Source organism: Poecilia mexicana, unplaced genomic scaffold, assembly GCF_051168715.1.
Source record: "Poecilia mexicana isolate PSO_F unplaced genomic scaffold, ASM5116871v1 scaffold_4, whole genome shotgun sequence".
Classification (NCBI taxonomy): domain Eukaryota; kingdom Metazoa; phylum Chordata; class Actinopteri; order Cyprinodontiformes; family Poeciliidae; genus Poecilia; species Poecilia mexicana.
In genome coordinates, this window is record NW_028263373.1 from 21,766,052 (window position 1) to 21,785,435 (window position 19,384).

A 19,384-nucleotide genomic window follows, 5' to 3' on the forward strand; every position below is an offset into this window, starting at 1 on the left:
ATCTCGAAAGCTGTAGGAGGAGATGGATCAGATGTGACGTCTATGAAAAACAGTAAATGGCGGATTTTGATCCAAAATGGCCGACTTCCTGTTGGGTTTGCACCATGGCTCCAAGAGACTTTTTTGTAGGTCCTGACATCATACACATGTGTACCAAGTTTCATAATTCTAGGTTAAAGCATGGCTTGGGGCTGATTATTTAAATAATTCTAGGGGGCGCTGTAGAGAAATTAGGCCACGCCCATGAACGACTGTTATGGATTCCTGTTCGGGGATAAATAAGGATGCATCCTAGTGAGTTTGGTGCAGCTGGGCTGAACGATGTGGAATCTAGAGCCAAACGTATGGCGGCGGCGTTCCCTCTGCTTCGCCGCGCTGCCACGGCCACGCCCTCTACTGAAGACTCTTGGCGCTTTAAAGCAAGTGAGACCAACATGTTATCTGTCATCCAACACAGAATCATCTTGATTAGGTTGAGAGAACCATAGATGGAGCTTTACAAGTCAAAAAAAGGCACTTCCTGTTCTGAGGGGGCGGGGCTTAGATGACGTCAGACTATGACGACATAGGATCGTAAGGCATCCCACCAGGATCACTCATGTGAAGTTTGGTGCAGCTGGGCTTAAAATTGTGGAATCTACAGCCAAACGTATGGCGACGGCGTTTAGGGTCAGTTCGCCACGCTGCCACGCCCACCTGCTCCATCAAAGCGAAACAGGGTTGGAATCCATGACACACCAACATGTTTTCTGTCTGTGGACACAGTTTCATGTTGATTAGGTCAAAGGGGTCAGATAGCGACCATTCACAGTAAAAAATGACACTTCCTGTTCTAAGGGGGCGTGGCCTAAGTGATGTCATCATTTGACCATTGGGTATTGTAGGGGACCCGATGATGATCAATCACTGACAGTTTGGTGCTGCTGTGAGTTTTTTTGTAAAAGTTATAACCGTTTTATTTTTCATGGCGACTAGGTGAACTTTGACCCCAGGTAACCCCCCTTCAGGAAGGTCGAAAACGCAAACCTACGATAACTTTGGATCGGCCATGCCTTATGAACGATCTGACCGAGTTTGAAGCCGATCGATCGAAATCCCTAGGACAAGTTCGAAAAAATGCGAACCCTGTAAACGGCCAAAATCGGGTCAAAATCGGAACTTCAATCCAAAATGGCCGACATTCTGTGATACTTGCACTATGACATTAATTGTAAATTCTGAGTGTCTTGGGGAGCTCTACAAGTGTACCAAGTTTCAAGTCTCTACGATAAAGTAAGTGAATAGGAAAGGGTCCTTTGAAATTTGCCAGGTGGCGCCCTTGAGCCGTTTCTTGTGCGATTTTTCTGAGGACCTTAAAATACGTAAATTTTACACGGGCTCTATGCCCCCGCCACGTTTGGTGAGTTTTTGAATATGATAAAGCCCCCAAAAAGCCAATTCATTTGGCACAAGAACTATAATAATAATTAAAGCTCCGCGGAGCCTCAAGCGGCCCTCGCAGCCAAGCGCCGCTCAAGCCTATAGCCACCGCGGATGTTCCAGCACCGCCTCCCGCCGGCCACCGCCGACGCTCGCGCGCCGTCCTCCATGCGATCCGCTTCGATGTCTTCGGCAGCGTTCACTGGCCATGCACCCAAAATCTGGAGCAGATTGGGCCATGTGGCAAGGAGATACAGCTGTTTGTTTAACCTAGGGGGCGCAGTGGAGTCAAATTGCAATTAAACTGTATTGGGCTCCTCAGAGGTTCACAAGTTTCAGTCATAAAAAGTCTGGTGCAAATAGGATGATGCGTTTGTGAATAAGAGACGATCGTATGCATATGGCGAGGGACAGCCATTTTGCCACTCCCCCACGGGTCTGTAGGCATTGACAGAGTTCATCATCATCTCATGTTATGTCAGAGTGCACAGGGTTGGAATCCATGACACACCAACATGTTTTAGAGTGTAAAAGTAAGACATACAGTATAAAAAACAGGTGACTTCCTGTCGGAAGTGGGCGGGGCTAAGGTGATGTCATCAATCGACCACCTAACTGTGATGAGGGCTGGTCTATAATGAGACATAGAAAGTCTGATGCATCTGTGACCTGGCATTAGGAAGTAATTTCACATTCATGTTTCATGATATATATTCAAAGTTTGGGACTTAGCCACGCCCCCACGGGTCAGTAGAGTTCATCACGGCAGAGTTCATCATCATTTCATTTCATGTCAGTCTGCACAGGATGAAACCCATAAGAATTAGAGAGAAAAAGTAAGACATACAGTAGAAAAAACAGGTGACTTCCTGTCGGAAGTGGGCGGGGTTAAGGTGATGTCATCAACTGACCATCTCAATGTGATGAGGGGTGGTCTGTAGTCAGATATAGGAAGTCTGATGCAGCTGTGACCTTCTATGTGGAAGTTATTGCATCTTGATGTTTCATGGCGAATAGTCAAAGTTTGGGACTTAGCCACGCCCACATGCTTTGACATAGAAAAATTCCTACGATAACTTTTCATCTTTAATGTCTCAAGTCTCTGCTGACTGAGTTTGAAGTCTCTATCTCAAAAGCTGCAGGAGGAGATAGATCAGATGCGATGTCTATGAAAAAGAGGAAATGGCTGATTTTGATCCAAAATGGCCGACTTCCTGTTGGGTTTGCACCATGGCTCCAAGAGACTTTTTTGTAGGTCCTGACATGATACACATGTGTACCAAGTTTCATAATTCTAGGTTAAAGCATGGCTTGGGGCTGATCATTTAAAAATTTCTAGGGGGCGCTGTAGAGAAATTAGGCCACGCCCATCAACGACTGTTATGGATTCCTGTTCGGGGATGGATAAGGATGCATCCTAGTGAGTTTGGTGCAGCTGGGCTGAACGATGTGGAATCTAGAGCCAAACGTATGGCGGCGGCGTTACCTCTGCTTCGCCGCGGTCCCACGGCCACGCCCTCTACAGAAGACTCTTGGCGCTTTAAAGCAAGTGAGACTAACATGTTATCTGTCATCCAACACAGAATCATGTTGATTAGGTGCAGTGAGCCAGAAAGGCAGCTTTCCATGGAAAAAAAAGCACTTCCTGTTCTGAGAGGGCGGGGCTTAGATGACGTCAGACTATGACGACATAGGATCGTAGGGGACCCTACCAGGATCACTCATGTCAAGTTTGGTGCAGCTGGCCTCAAAATTGTGGAATCCACAGCCAAACGTAAGGACACGGCGTTTAGGGTCACTTCGCCACGCCGCCACGCCCACCTGCTGGATTCAAATGAGCTGGGCTTGGAATCCTCAACACACCAACATGTTTTCTGTCTGTGGACCCAGTTTCACCTTGATTAGGTCAAAGGGGTCAGATAGCGACCGTTCAGCGTAAAAAATGACACTTCCTGTTCTCAGGGGGCGTGGCCTAAGTGACGTCATCATTTGACCGTTGGGTATTGTAGAGCATCCCATGATGATCAATCACTGAAAGTTTGGTGCCTCTATCAGTTTTTTTCAAAGAGTTATAACAGTTTGATGTTTCATGGCGAATCGGTGACCTTTGACCCCCGGAAAGACCCCTTCAGCAAGCCCGAAAACGCAAACCTACGATAACTTTGGATCGGCCATGCCTTATGAACGATCTGACCGAGTTTGAAGCCGATCGATCGAAATCCCTAGGACAAGTTCGATCAAATGCGAACCCTGCAAACGCCCAAAATCGGGTCAAAATCGGAACTTTAATCCAAAATGGCCGACAATCTGTGATACTTGCACTATGACATTAATTGTAAATTCTGAGTGTTTTGGGGAGCTGTACAAGTGTACCAAGTTTCAAGTCTCTACGATAAAGTAAGTGAATAGGAAAGGGTCCTTTGAAAGTTGCTAGGTGGCGCCCTTGAGCCGTTTCTTTTGCGATTTTTGCAACGACCATAAAATACAAAATTTCGCAGCGGGCTCTATGCCCCCGCCAAGTTTGGTGAGTTTTTGAATATGATAAAGCCCCCAAAAAGCCAATTCATTTGGCACAAGAACTATAATAATAATTAAAGCTCCGCGGAGCCTCAAGCGGCCCTCGCAGCCAAGCGCCGCTCAAGCCTATAGCCACCGCGTATGTTCCAGCACCACCTCCCCCCAGCCACCGCCTCCCCTCAGCACCACCTCCCCCCAGCCACTGCCTCCCCTCAGCACCATGTCACCCCAGCCACCGCCTACCCCCAGCCACCGCCTTGCTCTCAAGGAGCTGCCAAACCCGCCCTGAAGATAGTCACCTGTCATGTTCGACATTGCTCCCAGACAATGCACAAAAATCTGGTGTAGATCAGCTGATATCGCAAGGAGACACAGGTGTTTGATTAACCTGGGTGCGCAGTGGAGTCAAATTGCAATTAAACTCTATTGGGCTCCTTAGAGGTTCACAAGTGTCACTCATAAAAAGTCTGGAGCAAATGGGATGATGCGTGTGTGAATAAGAGATGATCGTTTGCATATGGCGAGGGACTGCCATCTGGCCACGCCTCCACGGGTCAGTAGGCATTTACAGAGTTCATCTTCATGTCATTTTATGTCAGTCTGCAAAGCATGAAACCCATATGACTTAGAGAGTAAAAGTCAGACATACAGTAGAAAAAACAGGTGACTTCCTGTCGGAAGTGGGCGTGGCTAAGGTGATGTCATCAATCGACCACCTAACTGTGATGAGGTCTGGTCTATAATGAGACATAGAAAGTCTGATGCAGCTCTGACCTGGCATTTGGAAGTTATTTCACATTCATGTTTCATGGTGTATAGTCAAAGTTTGGGACTTAGCCACGCCCCCACGGGTCAGTAGAGTTCATCATGGGAGAGTTCATCATCATGTCATTTCATGTCAGCCTGCACAGGATGAAACCCATAAGAATTAGAGAGTAAAAGTAAGACATACAATTGAAGAAAGAGGTTACTTCCTGTCGGAAGTGGGCGGGGCTAGGGTGATGTCATCAATCGACCACCTAACTATGATGAAGGCTGGTCTATAATGAGACATAGAAAGTCTGATGCAGCTGTGACCTGGCATTTGGAAGTTATTTCACATTCATGTTTCATGCTGTATAGTCAAAGTTTGGGACTTAGCCACGCCCCCACGGGTCAGTCGAGTTCATCATGGGAGAGTTCATCATCATATCATGTCATGTCAGCCTACACCGGATGAAACCCATATGACTTAGAGAGTAAAAGTAAGACATACAATAGAAAAAACAGGTGACTTCCTGTCGGAAGTGGGCGGGGTTAAGGTGATGTCATCAACTGACCATCTCAATGTGATGAGGGGTGGTCTGTAGTCAGATATAGGAAGTCTGATGCAGCTGTGACCTTCTATGTGGAAGTTATTGCATCTTGATGTTTCATGGCGAATAGTCAAAGTTTGGGACTTAGCCACGCCCACATGCTTTGACATAGAAAAATTCCTACGATAACTTTTCATCTTTAATGTCTCAAGTCTCTGCTGACTGAGTTTGAAGTCTCTATCTCAAAAGCTGCAGGAGGAGATAGATCAGATGCGATGTCTATGAAAAAGAGGAAATGGCTGATTTTGATCCAAAATGGCCGACTTCCTGTTGGGTTTGCACCATGGCTCCAAGAGACTTTTTTGTAGGTCCTGACATGATACACATGTGTACCAAGTTTCATAATTCTAGGTTAAAGCATGGCTTGGGGCTGATCATTTAAAAATTTCTAGGGGGCGCTGTAGAGAAATTAGGCCACGCCCATCAACGACTGTTATGGATTCCTGTTCGTGGATGAATAAGGATGCATCCTAGTGAGTTTGGTGCAGCTGGTCTGAATGATGTGGAATCTAGAGCCAAACGTATGGCGGCGGCGTTCCCTCTGCTTCGCCGCGCTGCCACGGCCACGCCCTCTACTGAAAACTCTTGGCGCTTTAAAGCAAGTGAGACCAACATGTTATCTGTCATCCAACACAGAATCATCTTGATTAGGTCGAGAGAGCCAGAGATGGAGCTGTACAAGTCAATAAAAGGCACTTCCTGTTCTGAGGGGGCGGGGCTTAGATGACGTCAGACTATGACGACATAGGATCGTCAGGCATCCCACCAGGATCACTCATGTCAAGTTTGGTGCAGCTGGGCACAAGATTGAGGAATCTACAGCCAAACGTATGGCGACGGCGTTACAGGTCACTTCGCCATGCCGCCACGCCCACCTGGTCCATCAAAGCCAAACAGGGTTGGAATCCATGACACACCAACATGTTTTCTGTCTGTGGACACAGTTTCATGTTTATTAGGTCAAAGGGGTCAGATAAGGACCGTTCACAGTAAAACATGACACTTCCTGTTGTCAGGGGGCGTGGCCTAAGTGATGTCATCATTTGACCATTGGGTGTTGTAGGGGACCCGTTGATGATCAATCACTGAAAGTTTGGTGCTGCTGTGAGTTTTGTTGTAAAAGTTATAACCCTTTTATTTTTCATGGCGACAAGGTGAACTTTGACCCCAGGTAACTCCATTTAGAAGAAAAAAAAACGCAAAACTCTGATAACTTTGGATCGGCCATGCCTTATGAACGATCTGACTGAGTTTGAAGCCGATCGATCGAAGTCCCTAGGACTAGTTCGAAAAAATGCGAACCCTGTGAACGGCCAAAATCGGAACTTCAATCCAAAATGGCCGACATTCTGTGATACTTGCACTATGACATTAATTGTAAATTCTGAGTGTCTTGGGGAGCTGTACAAGTGTACCAAGTTTCAAGTCTGTACGATAAAGTAAGTGAATAGGAAAGGGTCTTTTGAAATTTGCTAGGTGGCGCCCTTGAGCCGTTTCTTGTGCGATTTTTCTGGGGACCTTAAAATACGTAAATTTTCACCGGGCTCTATGCCCCCGCCAAGTTTGGTGAGTTTTTGAATATGATAAAGCCCCCAAAAAGCCAATTTATTTTACGGAAGAATAAGAATAATAATAATTAAAGCTCCGCGGAGCCTCAAGCGGCCCTCGCAGCCAAGCGCCGCTCAAGCCTATAGCCACCGCGGATGTTCCAGCACCGCCTCCCGCCGGCCACCGCCGACGCTTGCGCGCCGTCCTCCATGCGATCCGCTTCGATGTCTTCGGCAGCGTTCACTGGCCATGCACCCAAAATCTGGAGCAGATTGGGCCATGTGGCAAGGAGATACAGCTGTTTGATTAACCTAGGGGGCGCAGTGGAGTCAAATTGCAATTAAACTGTATTGGGCTCCTCAGAGGTTCACAAGTTTCACTCATAAAAAGTCTGGTGCAAATAGGATGATGCGTTTGTGAATAAGAGACGATCGTATGCATATGGCGAGGGACAGCCATTTTGCCACTCCCCCACGGGTCTGTAGGCATTGACAGAGTTCATCATCATCTCATGTTATGTCAGTGTGCACAGGGTTGGAATCCATGACACACCAACATGTTTTAGAGTGTAAAAGTAAGACATACAGTAGAAAAAACAGGTGACTTCCTGTCGGAAGTGGGCGGGGCTAAGGTGATGTCATCAATCGACCACCTAACTATGATGAAGGCTGGTCTATAATGAGACATAGAAAGTCTGATGCAGCTGTGACCTGGCATTTGGAAGTTATTTCACATTCATGTTTCATGCTGTATAGTCAAAGTTTGGGACTTAGCCACGCCCCCACGGGTCAGTCGAGTTCATCATGGGAGAGTTCATCATCATATCATGTCATGTCAGCCTACACCGGATGAAACCCATATGACTTAGAGTAAAAGTAAGACATACAATAGAAAAAACAGGTGACTTCCTGTCGGAAGTGGGCGGGGTTAAGGTGATGTCATCAACTGACCATCTCAATGTGATGAGGGGTGGTCTGTAGTCAGATATAGGAAGTCTGATGCAGCTGTGACCTTCTATGTGGAAGTTATTGCATCTTGATGTTTCATGGCGAATAGTCAAAGTTTGGGACTTAGCCACGCCCACATGCTTTGACATAGAAAAATTCCTACGATAACTTTTCATCTTTAATGTCTCAAGTCTCTGCTGACTGAGTTTGAAGTCTCTATCTCAAAAGCTGCAGGAGGAGATAGATCAGATGCGATGTCTATGAAAAAGAGGAAATGGCTGATTTTGATCCAAAATGGCCGACTTCCTGTTGGGTTTGCACCATGGCTCCAAGAGACTTTTTTGTAGGTCCTGACATGATACACATGTGTACCAAGTTTCATAATTCTAGGTTAAAGCATGGCTTGGGGCTGATCATTTAAAAATTTCTAGGGGGCGCTGTAGAGAAATTAGGCCACGCCCATCAACGACTGTTATGGATTCCTGTTCGGGGATGGATAAGGATGCATCCTAGTGAGTTTGGTGCAGCTGGGCTGAACGATGTGGAATCTAGAGCCAAACGTATGGCGGCGGCGTTACCTCTGCTTCGCCGCGGTCCCACGGCCACGCCCTCTACAGAAGACTCTTGGCGCTTTAAAGCAAGTGAGACTAACATGTTATCTGTCATCCAACACAGAATCATGTTGATTAGGTGCAGTGAGCCAGAAAGGCAGCTTTCCATGGAAAAAAAAGCACTTCCTGTTCTGAGGGGGCGGGGCTTAGATGACGTCAGACTATGACAACATAGGATCGTAGGGGACCCTACCAGGATCACTCATGTCAAGTTTGGTGCAGCTGGCCTCAAAATTGTGGAATCCACAGCCAAACGTAAGGACACGGCGTTTAGGGTCACTTCGCCACGCCGCCACGCCCACCTGCTGGATTCAAATGAGCTTGGCTTGGAATCCTCAACACACCAACATGTTTTCTGTCTGTGGACACAGTTTCACCTCGATTAGGTCAAAGGGGTCAGATAGCGACCGTTCAGCGTAAAAAATGACACTTCCTGTTCTCAGGGGGCGTGGCCTAAGTGACGTCATCATTTGACCGTTGGGTATTGTAGAGCATCCCATGATGATCAATCACTGAAAGTTTGGTGCTTCTATGAGTTTTTTTCAAAGAGTTATAACAGTTTGATGTTTCATGGCGAATCGGTGACCTTTGACCCCCGGAAAGACCCCTTCAGCAAGCCCGAAAACGCAAACCTACGATAACTTTGGATCGGCCATGCCTTATGAACGATCTGACCGAGTTTGAAGCCGATCGATCGAAATCCCTAGGACAAGTTCGATCAAATGCGAACCCTGTAAACGGCCAAAATCGGGTCAAAATCGGAACTTCAATCCAAAATGGCCGACAATCTGTGATACTTGCACTATGACATTAATTGTAAATTCAGAGTGTCTTGCGGAGCTCTACAAGTGTACCAAGTTTCAAGTCTCTACGATAAAGTAAGTGAATAGGAAAGGGTCTTTTGAAAGTTGCTAGGTGGCGCCCTTGAGCCGTTTCTTGTGCGATTTTTCTGGGGACCTTAAAATACGTAAATTTTACACGGGCTCTATGCCCCCGCCAAGTTTGGTGAGTTTTTGAATATGAGAAAGCCCCCAAAAAGCCAATTCTTTTGGCACAATAAAAATAATAATAATTAAAGCTCCGCGGAGCCTCAAGCGGCCCTCGCAGCTAGCGCTGCTCCGGCCTATAGCCACCGCGGGGGTACCAGCACCGCCCCCCGCCCGCCACCGCCGACGCTCGCGCGCCCTCATCCACGCTATCCGCTTTTACGGCTTCGGCAGAGCTCCCTGGCGATGAACCAAAAATCTGGAGCACATCGGGCCATGTAGAGAGGAGATACAGCTGTTTGATTAACCTAGGGGGCGCAGTGGAGTCAAATCACAATTAAACTCTATTGGGCTCCTTAGAGGTTCACAAGTGTCACTCATACAATGTCTGGTGCAAATCGGATGATGCGTTTGTGAATACGAGACGAACGTATGCATATTACGAGGGACAGCCATTTTGCCACGCCCCCACGGGTCAGTAGAGTTCATCATCAATGAGTTCATCATCAATAAGTTCATCATCATTTCATTTTATGTCAGTCTGCACAGGATGAAACCCATAAGAATTAGAGAGAAAAAGTAAGACATACAGTAGAAAAAACAGGTGACTTCCTGTCGGAAGTGTGCGGGGCTAATGTTATGTCATCAATCGACCACCTAACTGTCATGATGGCTGGTCTATAATGACACATAGAAAGTCTGATGCATCTGTGACCTGGCATTAGGAAGTAATTTCACATTCATGTTTCATGATGTATAATCAAAGTTTGGGACTTAGCCACGCCCCCACGGGTCAGTAGAGTTCATCACGGCAGAGTTCATCATCATTTCATTTCATGTCAGTCTGCACAGGATGAAACCCATAAGAATTAGAGAGAAAAAGTAAGACATACAGTAGAAAAAACAGGTCACTTCCTGTCGGAAGTGGGCGGGGCAAGGGTGATGTCATCAATCGACCACATAACTGTGATGAGGGCTTATCTATAATGAGACATAGAAAGTCTGATGCAGCTCTGACCTGGCATTTGGAAGTTATTTCACATTCATGTTTCATGGTGTATAGTCAAAGTTTGGGACTTAGCCACGCCCCCACGGGTCAGTAGAGTTCATCATGGGAGAGTTCATCATCATGTCATTTCATGTCAGCCTGCACAGGATGAAACCCATAAGAATTAGAGAGTAAAAGTAAGACATACAATTGAAGAAAGAGGTTACTTCCTGTCGGAAGTGGGCGGGGCTAGGGTGATGTCATCAATCGACCACCTAACTATGATGAAGGCTGGTCTATAATGAGACATAGAAAGTCTGATGCAGCTGTGACCTGGCATTTGGAAGTTATTTCACATTCATGTTTCATGCTGTATAGTCAAAGTTTGGGACTTAGCCACGCCCCCACGGGTCAGTCGAGTTCATCATGGGAGAGTTCATCATCATGTAATTTCATGTCAGCCTGCACAGGATGAATCCCATATGATTTAGAGAGTAAAAGTAAGACATACAATAGAAAAAACAGGTGATTTCCTGTCGGAAGTGGGCGGGGTTAAGGTGATGTCATCAACTGACCATCTCAATGTGATGAGGGGTGGTCTGTAGTCAGATATAGGAAGTCTGATGCAGCTGTGACCTTCTATGTGGAAGTTATTGTATCTTGATGTTTCATGGCGAATAGTCAAAGTTTGGGACTTAGCCACGCCCACATGCTTTGACATAGAAAAATTCCTACGATAACTTTTCATCTTTAATGTCTCAAGTCTCTGCTGACTGAGTTTGAAGTCTCTATCTCAAAAGCTGCAGGAGGAGATAGATCAGATGCGATGTCTATGAAAAAGAGGAAATGGCTGATTTTGATCCAAAATGGCCGACTTCCTGTTGGGTTTGCACCATGGCTCCAAGAGACTTTTTTGTAGGTCCTGACATGATACACATGTGTACCAAGTTTCATAATTCTAGGTTAAAGAATGGCTTGGGGCTGATCATTTAAAAAATTCTAGGGGGCGCTGTAGAGAAATTAGGCCACGCCCATCAACGACTGTTATGGATTCCTGTTCGGGGATGGATAAGGATGCATCCTAGTGAGTTTGGTGCAGCTGGGCTGAACGATGTGGAATCTAGAGCCAAACGTATGGCGGCGGCGTTACCTCTGCTTCGCCGCGGTCCCACGGCCACGCCCTCTACAGAAGACTCTTGGCGCTTTAAAGCAAGTGACACTAACATGTTATCTGTCATCCAACACAGAATCATGTTGATTAGGTGCAGTGAGCCAGAAAGGCAGCTTTCCATGGAAAAAAAAGCACTTCCTGTTCTGAGGGGCGGGGCTTAGATGACGTCAGACTATGACAACATAGGTTCGTAGGGGACCCTACCAGGATCAGTCATGTCAAGTTTGGTGCAGCTCGCCTCAAAATTGTGGAATCCACAGCCAAACGTAAGGACACGGCGTTTAGGGTCACTTCGCCACGCCGCCACGCCCACCTGCTGGATTCAAATGAGCTTGGCTTGGAATCCTCAACACACCAACATGTTTTCTGTCTGTGGACACAGTTTCACCTCGATTAGGTCAAAGGGGTCAGATAGCGACCGTTCAGCGTAAAAAATGACACTTCCTGTTCTCAGGGGGCGTGGCCTAAGTGACGTCATCATTTGACCGTTGGGTATTGTAGAGCATCCCATGATGATCAATCACTGAAAGTTTGGTGCTTCTATGAGTTTTTTTCAAAGAGTTATAACAGTTTGATGTTTCATGGCGAATCGGTGACCTTTGACCCCCGGAAAGACCCCTTCAGCAAGCCCGAAAACACAAACGTACGATAACTTTGGATCGGCCATGCCTTTTGAACGATCTGACCGAGTTTGAAGCCGATCGATCGAAATCCCTAGGACAAGTTCGATCAAATGCGAACCCTGCAAACGCCCAAAATCGGTTCAAAATCGGAACTTTAATCCAAAATGGCCGACAATCTGTGATACTTGCACTATGACATTAATTGTAAATTCAGAGTGTTTTGGGGAGCTCTACAAGTGTACCAAATTTCAAGTCTCTACGATAAAGTAAGTGAATAGGAAAGGGTCTTTTGAAAGTTGCTAGGTGGCGCCCTTGAGCCGTTTCTTGTGCGATTTTTCTGAGGACCTTAAAATACGTAATTTTCACACAGACCTGACGCGTCCGCCAAGTTTGGTGAGTTTTTGAATATGATAAAGCCCCCTAAAAGCCAATTTATTTGGCGGAAGCATAATAATAATAATAATAATAATAAGAATAATAAACAGCGCGATTACAATAGGCCTTCGCAGCGCTTAGCTGCTCGGGCCTAATAATTTACAGCACAGTTTCAATAGGCTCTCGCAGCGCTTAGCTGCTCGGGCCTAATAATAATAATAATAATAAGAAACAGCGCGATTACAATAGGCCTTCGCAGCGCTTAGCTGCTCGGGCCTAATAATAAGAAACAGCGCGATTACAATAGGCCTTCGCAGCGCTTAGCTGCTCGGGCCTAATAATAAGAAACAGCAAGGTTTCAATAGGCTCTCGCAGCGCTTAGCTGCTCGGGCCTAATAATAATAAGAAACAGTACAGAAACAATAGGCTCTCGCAGCGATAGCTGCTCGGGCCTAATAACACAGCCAAAGAGTTCGACTCAGTTATTATTTATCCCAGCCTGATGATGATGATTTAAAATAATAATAAATGAATTACTTGGGTGGGTTTGATGGTGTTATCAGTTAAATATTGTTTTAAATCTATCTCACATCAGATTGAAAGGCTAATAAATAGATTAATAAATAACAAAAACAGAGGATATTATAATGGTAACTAATGGGGGTAGTTTATCCCATTTTTCCACATTACTTGCCTCATACTATACTGACACAATATGGTGTCAGTTTTAAGAAATATGTGAAAAACATATTTTCTAACAGTTATGTACTGCAGCTTTAAATGAACTAAACTATTTGTCAGAAAATAGAAACATGCTCTAAGTTATCTGGGAACATTTTTGATACACTAACCTATCACAAGACTTGGTCATCTCAGTGTTACAAATTGATTAATCTGAGATTGTTTCATGGATAAAAAAGAAAAGGAATTCAAGATATGAAAGATTTTTCAGGTACATATAAACATATATAGCTTCAAAATATGTCACAATATAAGCATTTCATATCAGTTCTATATTGATAATTGTACTCAATAATGATTCATTAGTTCTTTGTTTTAAATATCTGAAATACTGTCAAACTGGTGATGTGGCCGTCTGTTTTAACCAGTTTTTACCCATGCTGTTTTTTATTTTTAAGCCGTTATGGAGCATAAACTGCTGCTGCACCACTTACTCAACAGGTTGTTGCTAGGTAACCAAAGGGTGAGTGAGTTGCTAGGTAACCAAAGGGTGAGTGAGTCAGTTGATTCCACCAACACAGCCTAGTTAGCTGTGAGACGTTGAGCGGCTAAAGTCTTTTCTCTCCCCCAGAATGCTGTGCAGTTTTGGATTGGAGTTCATTAAATTGTTGAATATTCTATCAGATGTATTAGCTATTGATATTGATCACGTGCCTATCTCCATATATGTTGTTATTGATTTATTGCCCAGCCCTACATTATACATTTAATTGACAAGAGGCAAACTGAGCTGCACGAGCATGGGCAGTTTTCTTTGAATAAAGTGTGCGTGTGTGTGAAGATGAGGAATCCTCTTTTCTCTCAGGGCTACTCTTCCTTTTCCTCTCCTTTAAAGTTGTCCCCCACATCTCCACCAACAGTTTCAAAGTAGCGGTTTAGAAATTCAACACCACACCGCATCCACACCGCGCTTCAGAAAACCTTGGCAGGTTGAAAGAGAGGATTGTCCACCGTCCCAGAGGCTTCAGCCCCTTTGCATTATCAGCTCTGTGAGCGTGTGTGTGTGTGTGTGTGCGCGCCACAGCTATTGTCCCCAGAGGTACAAGCTCAATCTCTGAGCTCCGCACAAACATTCACGGATAGAGAAAACTCTGAAATCTTTCTCAATTAATGTTCCCGTGGAACAGTTCAGTCTTAAAATCTAAATAGAAAATTGAGCGGCAGAGAGGTAATAGATATTCCTGGTGCCAAGAAAGCAATAAAGTCCCCCCAAAAACTTCTCAAGTGGGACAAGCCCAACTATAAATATATTGCATTACAATCATCATCACAATGTCAATGTGTGCAAAAAAGACAGCCAGTCCTGCCGCAGTACGCAAAAAATTCAATCGCAAGATAAATTAACAACCTCAATAATTTCCATTTGAATGTTTGTTTTTCTCCAAAAGACTAGATGGGAAAACTAGCCCCATCTTCAGAGGACAGTTTTGTTTGCAGAGACTTTAGTGTCCATTTTATTTGTTGTTTCAGTTGTTTTGTGTTTTTGATATGAATATTTTAAATATACTCACCTGGCTGTGTTTTGATAATGCTCTCAAAACATTATATATTATTATCACAGTTACTAATAGGATAATTTATCATCTAGCAAATTTGTTATCGTATTTAGAAATCTATAGTATTTTATGAGCTTTCTGTAATAAAGTACCCACTGTGGGGTAAACCATATCAGCTGATTGGCTGAACCGCTCGGGGGTTCAGCCAATCAGCACCAAGGAAAATAAACAGTGTTGCTTGATTGGATGATTTGCCAGCGGCAGCCAATAGCAGATTTAGTGGATGCTCTCTAAAATATTTGGATGTCCTGATACTAAAAAGGCAACATATATGACATGTATTAATATTTGTAATTATGGCAAAACGTATAATGTTTACTAGTTTCTCAAATTGTTTTTATTTTTGTGATGAAAATCACTTTGCCTTGTTGCTGAAATGTGCTACACAAATAAACGACTGATTAATTAATTGATGTAACATTAGCGTTTTAAAGTCTATTCTCTGAGCAACAGGACGTCAGTGGAAGGACTTTATATCTGCGGTGATGTGCTCCGTCTTCCTGGTTTTAATCAGAATGTGAGCAGCAGCGTTCTGGATCAGCTGCAGCTGGAGGATTGCATTTTTAGGCAGACCTGTGAAGACACTGTTGCGACTAAAGATAAATGTATGGATGAGTTTCTGTAGACGTTGGAAATGTTCTTCAGGTGGTAGAAGACTGACTTTATAACTGACTTTCTATCCATCTATACTGATTTTATAGCCCTCTATTTTCAGACTGTCTGACTTTGAACATGTCAAGTTTTCTGAAGCGAAAAAATATCATGAAAAGGGTAAACATCCCCAAACACAGCCAGGTGAGTAAAAAACTGTAAAGTACTTCTTATTAAAATGCAGTACAGACTTCTGTGGTGTCAACTCTCATTAAACCTGAACAGAGGTTGCAGCAAAAGCCAGAAACCCAGAAAATAAACCCAGAGTGTTTCTCCGGTGGATGAACGCCAGCGTGGCTGAGAGTGTGACGAGCGAGAAAAAAGCCAGCCAACCTTGGTCTCCCTCCGCTTCTCCAGTGATTTATCTTCTTCTAACTGGGACAGAGTGTGGAGGATGAGGAGGAGGAGGGGGGGGGATGTCCTGTCCCAAAAGAAAAAAATAAATAAAAACTACTCCTGCCCCTTTCGATACCCCACTGCCAAACCCTGGAGGCCTGCTCTACTTCCAGCCACCTGGTTGACTTTGCAGCAGCTCAGAGTGTGTGTTCAGCCCTGTGATGTGTGTGTTTGAGGCGTAACCTTCAGCCGGACATGTGCAGATGGAAAAAGAAAATAGACGGAATAATGCCTCAAGCTAAAAATAAAGAGCCACGTTCTGTCAGCGGTGATAACGTTTCACTCTAGACGGTTGAACTGTGCCACTGAAGGCGCTTTGTTAAGCCTGACCAGGGGCATAATTTCCTCTCTCTAAATTAAAGATGAAATGTCTGCGTTCTGGCCCCGCTATTATCACGGGAGCCTGTCAACAGAAATATGCCAGTGAGAGGGGAGCTGGATGAAAAATGAATCTGCAGTTTGAAGCAGTCTTTGGGGAAATTTTACTCTGATACATGCATACTATAAGGGAAAAAAATGTCTAGTTAATGTCTGAGTGGTTATAAAGGACGAACAATGACGAGCAGATCCTGTCAATTCGTCTTGATTTTAGCAGTTCTTTTTGTTCGTCTCCTTGCTTTATTGTACCATCCTCTTTTTAAATGTTGAGTAGAACGTTTTCTTGACATATAGGAAGTAACAAAATCAAATGATTCTGGGCCAATGCGCCAAACAAGCAGAAATGAAACAATGTTTTAAAAGTGGCATGTTTTCCAGCGACTTGATAGAAAAGAAAATCCTCTGGGAGTGAACGAACATAAAACAGAATCAAACAGGAATATGAGTCAAGTTTAATCAATGTAGTTCTTCTGAATGGTAAACTTATGTTAAAAACAAACTGTTTTGTTGTCTAAGCTACCCAAAGACTATTTAACTCAAAAGATGTTAATAAAACATAAATTAGAGCATATACTGTAAACACTAATTATAATTTCTGGTCAATCTGTGTTTACAAAGCCTGACAGGTGACCTATTATGCATCTTTGAACAGGTTAAGATCAGTTTATAGGCTATACAAAAACATATCTGTTACATTTTTTTGCACTAAATCATTCTTGGATAATAAGATTTCATCTCCTGCACAACCAGTGGTAAGTCAACAACAAAATACTTGTCTTTTCCAGGAACCATTGAAATGCGCATACAGTGGTAAAACCAGCTGACCAAATGTGCTGGAGCTCAGCTCAGGTTGCTAGGTGACAGCATGGTGCCCGCTGATTGTGATTCAACAATCAGGAAGTTTTTAAAACTGCTCATTTTCCAGACACCAAAAAACATTAACTTATTGACAACAAACAGCTGGGTGGTTGTTTGTGAGTGGACTGTTTTTAGAGACCTAAAAGTGAATTTTGCAAAATAGGTCTCCTTTAACAGGATAATTAAAATATCATACAAAGAGAGACTTCAACACGGTGTTAAGAATGTGGATTCAGCAGGGTTGCATCAAGGTCTCACTGTGAAACCCTTTTATGCTTGTTGGAACCTGAGAGATTGCAGACTGCTATGAGAATGCAAAAAATGTGACGTAGGTGGTAAATTATTGTGATGGTAGTACATCAGGCTGCTTGTTGCTTCGTGGATGAGCTTCGTAGCACCCGCAGCTTGGCGATGACATTCAGCCCACTTGGTCATCAAACAGTGGGAAGGAGGACTGGTAAAGCTGGAAACCATTATGCCATATTGGGCATGATGAGACGAAAAAGTGCCTTGATTATGTTTCTTGCACTCAGATTGGTATGTGTTGCACTCCTGAGTGAACATGGATCAAAGATGAGGAGCAGCACACACTCACCTCCCAATGGTTCATATATGGTTTAATGAGGGCAGGGAAACCAGGGGAGGTAGAGAGATTTCAGGCGAGTGCAAATGAAAAATGTATTCATTGTATTGTCACAGAGAAGCGCTGGCCTTTACTTAGCAACGACGAGGGAAGAAAAGAAAAAAGAAAAGGAGAACAAACCATACCCATCGACTCAGAGCCTAAAAAACAAAACATTCAAGACTCATAAAGCCTCTTGAAGTTCTACTTGTTGGTTTTCCAGCCTTAGTCTGAAAAACCAACAAGTAGGACCTGGAGATTTAATATTTAAGATTTCATATTAAACATTTATTATTAAAAATAAAGATGTAATATTAAGATTTCATATTTTCACACTAGAGATGGAGAAAAAAATAATAACAATACATATTGCAATACACAGAGTATTCAATAATTTCACCAAACTGAAATCCAGAACCGCACAGCATTCTGTGGACTGACGAAAGACTTCAGCTGATAAACCAAAGATCGTTTGCATCAAACATCACATTCATTCCTTGGTTACCGAGCAACAACCTGCTGAGTAACTTGTGGTTACCAAGCAACAACTTTTTGAGTAACTTGCGTAGCAGCAGTTTAAAGTTTTGCCAACGGACATCAAAACAGCTTAAAAATGAAAAATAACGGTGTGGGATAAAAACTGGATAAGACAGGAAGGGTTTCACCACTGGTTTAGAAGTATTTAAGATATTTAGAACAAAAAACTAATCGACATTTTTCTATACTGACTGATGTATGTTTTTCAGCGATATCGTCCAGCCCTATTTCACACCAACTATTAATATATTTTTTTATCAGCTAAAAATTATTTTCTAGTCAGCTGTTTATCTATAAACTTAGGGTTAAATTAAGATTTATTTTATAGACACATTGGCCCATCTTAATACGTAAAACAACGAACACATTTCTCTTTAATGAGAAAATCACAACCATAGCAACAACAGAGATGCATCTTGGGAATGTAATTACAACCATAACCAAGTGTAAACAACATTCTTTCCTTCTGACATCCAGGTTAGAAATTTTAACGAACTCTTCTATTTTTAAACCAAGAAAATATTGACGCTAATTATTTATTTTCTAACCCAGAGAGCATGTCCTAAAGGCTGCAAATTAACATGTAGTGTATGATTTTATATGAAAATAATACCCAAATATACTGCCAAGAATTTGTTTTAAAAATACCAATAAGAGTAATCCTAGGTGAATTTTACCGCTAAGGAAAGAGGAGCAGAGTTGGTCACCTGGTCTCGGAGGCGATCGGTCTCCTCCTGGTATTCTGCCAGCTGTTTCTTCCACTGCTCCACGCTGCTGTTGGCTTCCTGCAGCGCCGCCACCAGCTTGGCGTTGCTGTCCTGCAGAGTGAAGAGTTCAGCCTCCAAGTTGAGCTCACACATGGATCTGCAACAGAGAGGTTGCAGAAAAAAACAACACAAGAGTTTTTACTCCTTTTGGTGCCATTCTGTTGTGGAAATTCCAAGAAAAACACAAAAACAACAAAAACTTACAGAGACATAAAAAACAAAAACCCTGCATTTGTTATCGCATCTAGTAAATATAGACATTTATTGTGTCGATCTCATGAAAAATATCTTTTTAAAAATCACAATAACTGAAGTTCCAATTAATTATATTTGAAAAC

The 19,384-nt window shown here is 43.6% G+C and overlaps 1 protein-coding gene across 1 annotated transcript in view; it reads right to left on the reverse strand.

The window, feature by feature from the left end:
* homer3b (homer scaffold protein 3b) overlaps positions 1 to 19,384 on the reverse strand; it is a 128,509-nt gene that overhangs the window by 73,810 nt on the left and 35,315 nt on the right. Inside the window, exon 7 of the mRNA XM_014995402.2 lies at positions 18,987 to 19,143. Coding sequence (XP_014850888.2) covers positions 18,987 to 19,143 — 157 coding nt within the window. The remainder of the gene's footprint in view (positions 1 to 18,986; positions 19,144 to 19,384) is intronic.